Source organism: Microtus oregoni, unplaced genomic scaffold, assembly GCF_018167655.1.
Source record: "Microtus oregoni isolate MIOR12 unplaced genomic scaffold, Mior012 000066F_ref0000041, whole genome shotgun sequence".
In the NCBI taxonomy this organism is placed as follows: domain Eukaryota; kingdom Metazoa; phylum Chordata; class Mammalia; order Rodentia; family Cricetidae; genus Microtus; species Microtus oregoni.
Genome location: NW_024543952.1, coordinates 10,145,335 through 10,154,108, shown reverse-complemented (window position 1 = coordinate 10,154,108; position 8,774 = coordinate 10,145,335). Strand labels below are relative to the sequence as shown.

At 40.0% G+C, this 8,774-nt stretch overlaps 1 protein-coding gene across 1 annotated transcript; it reads left to right on the top strand.

The window, feature by feature from the left end:
• Nucleotides 1-1,313: 1,313 nt before the first annotated feature.
• LOC121440213 (probable G-protein coupled receptor 83) lies at nucleotides 1,314-3,584 on the top strand. The gene is made up of 4 exons (XM_041640949.1): nucleotides 1,314-1,682; nucleotides 1,878-2,003; nucleotides 2,319-2,452; nucleotides 2,858-3,584. The coding sequence occupies exons 1-4, from the start codon at nucleotides 1,314-1,316 to the stop codon at nucleotides 3,582-3,584; spliced, it is 1,356 nt and encodes a 451-aa protein (XP_041496883.1).
• The last annotated feature ends 5,190 nt before the right edge of the window (nucleotides 3,585-8,774 follow it).

Here is an 8,774-nt window from a genome sequence, read left to right as displayed (position 1 = left end):
AAAATAAATCGGTAACACAAAACACATACACAAAATGCCCATGCATAACCTCCATGGACATGCACTAACAACAAAACACTTCACACACACACACACACACACACACACACACACACACACACACACACACTGCACCATTTTCTCCCTTATGGCCAGACCTTATTTGTTTAAGAATAATAACAAAAAGTAGCCTTCTAGTTTAAGAAAACCCAGAGATTTTTCCATCTTGAAGAAGGTGTTTGAATTGTATACATTTTCTTTCATACATGCTAATTTAATCTATTCCAGTGGCTTATGAAGTATATATAATTGCCGCTAGGAAGTTGGAGAAACCAAGGCAAAAAATGCTTTTAAGTATGTAGTTTTATTTTGATTGATACAATGACTATGCATATTTATGGGTATATTACTACATTTTGACAAATGTATACAATGTAAAATTACTGGACTATGTAATTGGCATCCATTTTATCTCACAAATTTTCCATTTCTTTATGTTGATACATTCCAGGTCTTTCTATAAAATTTAGAAATATGTAACTAATTTTTGTTAAGCATAGTTATTTGCACAGTCATACAGCAAGTTAGTGACAGGAGTGGGTAGTATAGAAATGTAAACAAAAATCTTGCCTTTAAGTTTACAGTCTCTGACATCCTAGACTTTTACATGTATGTAAATGTGCACATTCTTAAATAGTTTTCAGCTCCTGCAGTTGGAGACTAGTCACGTCTTTGGAAACCCATTTTTTTCTGGCTTGATTGTTTTATTTATATAAAATTCTCAGTACAAGTCAGAGCTGTCAAAGACCTATCTTTGCTTTCACAAGGCAAGGTAGAAAGTTCAGACTCCCATAACCCTACAAATTATGGCAATAATCTAGAGTTACCTATTTTGCTAGACCTCAGTAACACAACTCTGATTATGCATTTATTACTAAGCAATTAATTAATGGAATATATTAGAAGGCAGTAACTGTTTTAGGCAAAATTTATACACTATCATGGTAATAAAATAAGGTAGTATATGTAGCATTCTATATGGGTGATCTAATTGGCTTGATAGGATCCCATCATTTTAATGAAAGTGGATTGATTAGCAAGCCTGCTGGCTTCTCTCCTCTTATTATAAAAAGGTTAACACCTTAGATCCTGGCTTCTTTGGGCTCACTATTCTATAAAATGCTAAAGTCTTTGATCATTTCCATTTTAGGTGGAACCAGGAGTTTCTGTTTGTGAAGATTTGGAAAAGGACTTCATCATCTATATCCTTTCTGATCTCTTGGGACCTGTTTAATTCTTCTCCCTAAACAAAAATGAACATTTCTTTGCTGTCACAAATGGAAAGTATAATTGATTGGTTCCGACCAAATATCAGTTGGGTTCCACTGATCGAGGATCAAAATTACAGTTACACAACTCTGGATAGAACCAACATAACTGCAGAATGGGAATATCCAACAGAATCAATGAAAAAATGGTTAGGGACCAATGCCCACATCATTGCTAAGGTTGTGCTGAGTATTGCATATGTTATCACCACAATTGTATCTCTCTTTGGCAACTTCCTGGTATGCCAGGTTTTTCTCAAGCACAATGAAATCAAAAAATCAACGGGCCTTCTCATCTTCAATCTGGCAGTATCTGACATTACGATAATCCTCCTCAACTGTCCATTTGCAATGGTGAGTGATGTATAGAGAGTTGGTTTCAGTACATAAAAAAGATGCTGTTCCATTTGAAGGGTGGGTGATGGGACTACAAAAGCAAAAGGGAATATACATATTTGGGGCCTCCATCTAGACTCGAGCTTCTCCGCTGTGCTTGAGGATAACATTTGAATAAATAACCTACACCTTTTCCTTGTTTTTGTCCCTTAGACTCGTTTCCTGGCTGGACAGTGGGTGTTTGGTAGATACCTGTGTCATGTCAGTCGTTTCGCTCAGTACTGCTCCCTCCATGTTTCAACTCTTACGCTTATTGCTGTTGCCATGGACCGACACCGGGTAAGACCACTTGAGGGCACTTTTGAATAAAAGAGCAGGGGGTGGCAAAGAGTCAGGAACACTAGACATCTTGCAGAAATCTACAGGGCGGAGCTGTATTTGAAACTAGAATATGTTTGTGGACTGCTTCTGACACTTCTCCCCACTGTCGTACTCTCACAGGTAGAGACCATTGTGAATTTCAAAGTTTCAGCCCTGTACTTGCGTTTTATGCATCTCTCTTTAATTCAAGCAGAAACTCATGAACCTGTTTCAGATTATGCAAACCACACTGATCTTGGCTGATTCACGAAGGGTGTTTTTGGTCTTTTGTAGGTAATTCTGCACCCAATGAAACCAAGGCTAACATACTCCCAAAGCTTAATGGTTGTTGCCGTGATCTGGAGTATTGCTATATTCCTTGCTCTTCCGCATGCAATTTACCAGAATGTATTCGTCTTCTTGAATGAGTAAGTCAGACATAATGTGTAATTTCACCTTTTTCTTTCTAGAGACTCCCAGAAAGTGGACATTTGCAATGTTCTTAACTTTGTTTTCATCCATCCCCCATTTTCCTGAATAAAACATATGGTGTTATTTTCTAATTCCAATGTGTTAGTGAAACCAAGAGGATGGGCCATCAAGTTAAGGTCACTAGTAATGAAGAATCTAGCTGTGTTCAGATTGTTCTATACCCACACTAGGCCCACCAGAGATAACACTTTAGTGCAACCCCTTAATTTCAAAATTGAAGAAATTAAGACCGAAACTATCAAGGGACTGAGATTTCTTATGGACATACAGTGTAAAGTAGCTCCTAGAAGCTTTCTGGGATCTTTTCAGTTATCTTAACTTTTTTTTCTGTTTTCCTCCAGGGATGGTGTTGCCATGAGCTACTGCCTCCCTTCCTTTCCTGGACCCAGCCAGCTGGTTTCGAAATATGTGGACCTTGGTACATTTATCTTGCTGTACGTTCTGCCACTTATGGTGATTGTTGTAACCTATTCTCACCTAGGAAAGAGGCTGTGGCTCCAGAATGCTGTTGGCGATGCATCTGCCCGTCAACTGATGGCACACTACCAGAAGCGAAAGAAGAGCATCCGGATGCTGATACTTATTGTGTTGGTCTTTGCAGTTTGTTGGTTTCCACTTAATTTCTATGTGGTTCTTATATCCAATGCAGGCGTAGAGAATGATAGCGTGCTTTTTTATGCCTTTCACTGGTTGGCAATGAGCAGCACCTGCTACAATCCTTTCATCTACTGCTGGCTCAACAGGAACTTCCGTGCCAAACTAAGATCGGTAACATCTGTAAGAGTGCAAGCACTGTTTTTATGTAAGAGCTCCCAGGTTCAGAAAATAAATGCACCCGAGAGTCATGAGCTTCAGGAGCTCAAGGCATCTTCACTGCTACGAGTTCCCCTGGCTGTTCCAGAGGCCCCGGTAGTTGAGGATCCCAGTTTGGCTACAGGGGATAATTCCCAGGGTTCTGTTCAGGGGGATTCGTCAGATCCAGATCCCTCCCTAGATGAAGAGGTGGCGGCGGGGCCCTCCGCCCAGGATGCTTACATTTGCATTCACGTGCAGACTACCAGTCACTAAGTTGGGCACCCATCTGATCCATCAGAACCTTGCTTAATGAGTACCTTCGCACAGACAATTCAGTCAGCGATGGCATAACCTTTAACTTAGATGTTGAGTACAGTGTTTTACTATCATGTCCACCCTCACAGTCTTAGTTCTGGCGTCAGAACTCTACTTGATAAGTCCACTGTGCCATAATGTGGAGAACTGACTGGCCAGACCCTGAAGGAATTCCTTGTTACTTACCTTAAGTACCTTTGAAGATGAACTTACGAGAAGTAGATATCCTGAATAAGAGTCTTTCTTTGCCTCCAGCTTTGACCTGTGATTATTGCTAGTAGTGATAATGAGATGGAGGAACTGTGATTGAGAGAGGGCCGTGTAAAGCGTTACTAGGAAGACCACTTGCCAGCCCCTCTCTACCGTTGGGAACACCCTTTTCTCCACTGCACTTGTGCACCGACTTGGTGCTGTCATATAATGACTTTCTGCATCAACTTGGTCTGAGGCAAAGACTCATGGGAAGGAACAGAAATACTGCTGAGCGACTCTGGACTTTTATTACCCCATCTTTGTAAATGTGACTCTGTACACCCAGTCTACAGATCTTTGATGTTAGACTGATTTCCCCAGCTTCAGATATCTCATCTTGTAGATTATTGTGGACTTTATCTGGAGGAATTACTTGGACTTTGAGCTAACTGAACTAGTGTATACAGGCATATGTGGTCTCTGATGAATTTGTTGAACTTTCCTATCAAAACTGGCCATCTGAATTGACTATTAACTGACTGTTGGTCATACCTTTCTCCTAATACTTTCACAACAAGCAGATCAGCATCCCCACCCCCAAACTATTCCCTATCAACTATAATTTGTCACACCTTCACATGACATAATCAAGTGCATACATGCACACACATGCACACACTTTTATGTTCACACAGGTATAAGCATGTATATATTGCTCCTTGTTACCTCTCATGCTATCCACCTGCCTGGTGCTCTCACTTATTTCTACCTGTAATTTTCATGCTCACTGAGCCTAGACAAGATTTCATGCCTTAAAGTGAAGTCTTGGAGGCTCTGAGATTGTGGCAACTTTTTGCCTCTGTTAACAGCATTTCTTTACAGTTGGTGCTTCACTTTGTTTGATTTGATTTGATTTTTTTGATGTTGTCTATCTCCCTGTGAAAATTGTACAGATTCAAAATCAAATTTGTGTTCTCATGTGCTAATAACATTCCTTTGCTTTTTCTATGCTTTTCTCTAACTGAATCAAGTTCATTGTATTTCCCTTTCTCATATACCCATTTCAACCCAGTTCACTTTAATTGATAGTCTACATTCTCTTTTGTTGATTATTTCAGTCTCACCCATACGGTGTTATACACTCCCTTCCGGAAGTACCCTCATAGTCTACAACACTGCTTCTCTCTCCTTTCAACATTCCACCCAGGTGCTCACTTTTCCAGATTTGTTTGTCCTAGGATATTTAATCTTGGATTTTGGTTGCTGCCTTAACCAGAGGTTCCGAACTTCCTGTGCTGAGGCTCATCATCTCTTCACTAATTGAAGCCTCCTCATTTCCGGTGCTTTGTTCCATTGTAGACTCTAGTCTTTCTTTCCGTTTGCTTCCCCTGCTTTGCTTTCCCTCTCTCCCACCTTCCCTCTCTTTCTCTCTCCTTTCTTTCTCTCTGTCTCTCTCTTTCTCTCTTCCTCTCCTTTCCCCTTCTTCTCCCCTTCCTTCCTTCCCTCCCTCCTCTCCTTGGTGTTGATCTAAGTCTAATACTAATTCATTATTCCTTTTCTGGTTTTCCCTGTACACAAATCTCCCTCTTTCAGTTTCTTGCTTTTTGTCATAGAGTTTCCCTTCCTACCTAAAAAGAGAGTGAACATGAGTGAAGATTCTTGCTTTTGTGCATTAAGTTGGTTTAGAAAATCCATCAGAGGGCACCATGCGCAAGGATATTGAGAAAAGTCTAACAGTTTCCTTGAGATCTCAGCATTCCTCTAAATTGTTTGCTTAGATTTTCTTTGTGAATAGTTAAAATTTAGTATCTGATTATAAATGTAGGCATTAGTATCTGCTTACAAATTTAAGAACTATATTGTTGTGAACTGATTTAACTAACTTTATGTAGAAGACAAGTTTATTCGTGGCCACAAACTTTACCTTAGATATGAGACTTTGGTGATCTAATTGATTTACTTTAGCACAGAATTAATGGCTTCAAGAAACCTGTTCTTGAAAGAAATCTAGCACATATTCAATATGTGTGATCAATACAGCATCTGTACAAGTAAAAGCACTTGGTGCTTTGACTTTGATGTAAGGCAAGAAGTATCTACAATGGAAACAAGCCTGGGACTCAGAATAATGGGACAACGATGTTTTTTTTTTCTTGCATCAACTATTTGTGTGACCTTAGGAAAGTCATGTGGCCTTAGTGTTCCCCAGTTTCCTCATCTATAAAAGGTGGATAATAATACCTACTTCCTTACAGGGCTATTGTAAGAGTTATCTGTGATAACAGGTATTATTGTTGTTAATAGGTTCATTTTCTTGTTACCTACCTTGTGATTATTGCTGTTACTATTACTACAATTGTAAATGTTACTACTGTGATTGTTAAATTGCTGTTGCTGTGCTCCCTTTGAAGTGCTGACCTGTACACAACTAAGGTGGTTATGCAGATGTTTAAGAAAAGACTACTTGATGGATCTCATGGGACAAAAGAGAAGCGTCTACTGCCAGTGTAGATTACTTGAAACTTGGTTGGACAGAATACTGTTGAGAGGAGTTTTCCAGAGTAAAGCTGAGACACCAGCTGAATTCTAGATAACTGAACAAAAGAAGCACAAGCCAAGTAATAGGTGAATGAATACTGTTGACTTAGTCTCTCACATAGGTTTCTCAGAATTTCAGCACTTCTGCTCTGAAGAGAGCAGCAGATAAGAAATCAAAGGACAAAACTTGAAAGAGGTAAAGTGTTTACAAAGTACGGAAGTGACACAGGGTTTCTATTCTGAATTGTCATCACTTTTCTAAGAACCCCCGTTATTTATGATTCAATGTAATTCTAAATAATTGTATTACATATTTATATTTGTTCGTGTTTTAGATATCATAGTAATATATTATGTGTAATAGTACTCATTACGGTGCTCTTCTAAAGTGTGCTTAAAGTGTTTTATGGTGTTATATTTAACCATTTCTCTGCCGAGATAGTTCGCAAACTGCAAAAAAAGAAAAAAGAAAAAATCCTGAATTTTACTCACGTGTGCTCGTTTATATGGAACACTGAAACTTCCCCAAGACTGAATATTGATGTTGGACTTTGGAACAGTGTGCTACCCTGGAATGTATCTGAAACAGGTTACAGTTGAGGGAAACCCTTTGCCTCGACACAACACCTGCTTTCAAAACTGTACTGTTTGACAACCAGCAGGAGTGAATTATGAAGTTTTGGAGCTCCAAGCTCTACTCAGATGATCTGTTCAAAAGGAGAGCTGTCAAATTAAGGGTTCAGAGTTGGCTATCGAGTGTCAGCTGGTTTTTGTACTTAAGTATATTTTGATGGGAATAATTTTTCAAGTGTTTGAAACTACAAACCTTTACAAATCCTTTGTGACTATGTATGTGCTCAATTAAAAATAAATAAATAAAGCAAAAGCTAATGAAAGCTGTTTCTTCCTTAGTGCAGGCCCCTGTACTATTTTAAGCTCTAAAAGAGCAACTCAGTAGCCAGTCACCTAAAAAGGACATATTGACTTTAGGCGCAACAGCCTGGGAATTAAACTTGATTAAACAGAACCTCTTCCTGGCATGGTCACACCGTTGCTGCAGAAACAAATGTGTGGAATTAAAAGTGCTCTAGGGGCTTTAGTTTCTCCAAGTATCGGATTCAGTAAAGGGTAAGCTCCCAAAAGGTGGGAGAGGAGAATAAAAGATATCATAAAGAAAATGGTCAGGGGCAAGTGACACACACAGCAGTTATAGACAATGATTATGCTTATGTACCTTTCTAAATGTAACACTGCTAGTCCGTGTTGAGAAGTGGCCGCATGGAAGGGAACTGTGAGGTAAATTGATTGGTCATTATTATAAAATCGGGTGGGATAATAGAAGTCTGGATAAACTGGCAGGTTCGAAGCTGTGTCTAAGTGACTGAATACAGTTAGGGAAAGGAGGAGGACTGGGGCTGTAGCATCAATGAGCCAAGCTGCTGCGGCCAGCTCCTGGATCTCTGACCATATTTGCTCTGCACAAGAGTGAACTCCCACACATAGCCTTGGGTACCCACTGCTGCAGTGCTGCAGCTGCTGGAACTGTATCACCCATAGCTGTCTTGTAGATTAGGCCAGTGAACTGCCCAAAGGACAGGCACTGTCAATTAGCTTTTCCCATGAATAGACCCCTGGTGACCACCACTACTGTCCCAGATGCCACTATTTCCAGACACCCCACTGATCAGTATTGTTTCTGCCAGTGAAAGAACCTCAGAGGAATGGGTAATCAGGTTGTTGAGAGCAAACATGGAGAATATACATGAACATTACAATCAATCAAATGTAAGTACATAAAATATGGACAGAGAGAGCATCAGTGAGGTACCAAATAATGGTTCCATCAAAGTCCAGTTTGGGTTTGTCAATGCAATGCATAAACTTTGTTTAGAGAACACAGCCAAGGGGTTACAGTACTTACTTGAGTGTGTATGACCCCAAGCAACTACATCACCAGAGAGTCCCAGTGATGTGGGCGGCCCCTCTGTGTGCTGTGATTATCATTAATGAATAAAGAAACTCTCTTGGACCTATAGCAAGGCAGAACTTAGGTAGGCAGGGAAAGCTAGGCTGAATGCTGGGAGAAAGAAGGGCAGAGTCAGAGAAAAGCCATGGAGCCACTGCCAGAATCAGAAATGCTGAAACTTTGCCGATAAGCCACTATCATGTGGGGATACACAGATTAATAGTAATGGGTTAAATTAATATAAAAGAAGAAGATATCTTAATTAAGGGAGCCATTTTAGGGTTGGCAAGAGACTTGGCTCTAGAAGGGTTTCCAGGTGTCCAAGGGGATGTCCCCAGCTAGGTCCTTGGACAGCAGAGGAGAGGGTGCCTAAACTGGCCTTGTCCCATAGCCACACATATGGTGATATGATATCTTGCATATCACCATAGAACATTCATCCAGCAATGGAT

Coding starts and splice junctions, on each gene's coding strand:
- LOC121440213 (XM_041640949.1), top strand. CDS start 1,314: ATGAACATTTCTTTGCTGTCACAAATGGAAAGTATAATTGATTGGTTC. Junction 2,004..2,318: donor TTGCCATGGACCGACACCGG/GTAAGACCACTT, acceptor GGTCTTTTGTAG/GTAATTCTGCACCCAATGAA. Junction 2,453..2,857: donor GTATTCGTCTTCTTGAATGA/GTAAGTCAGACA, acceptor GTTTTCCTCCAG/GGATGGTGTTGCCATGAGCT.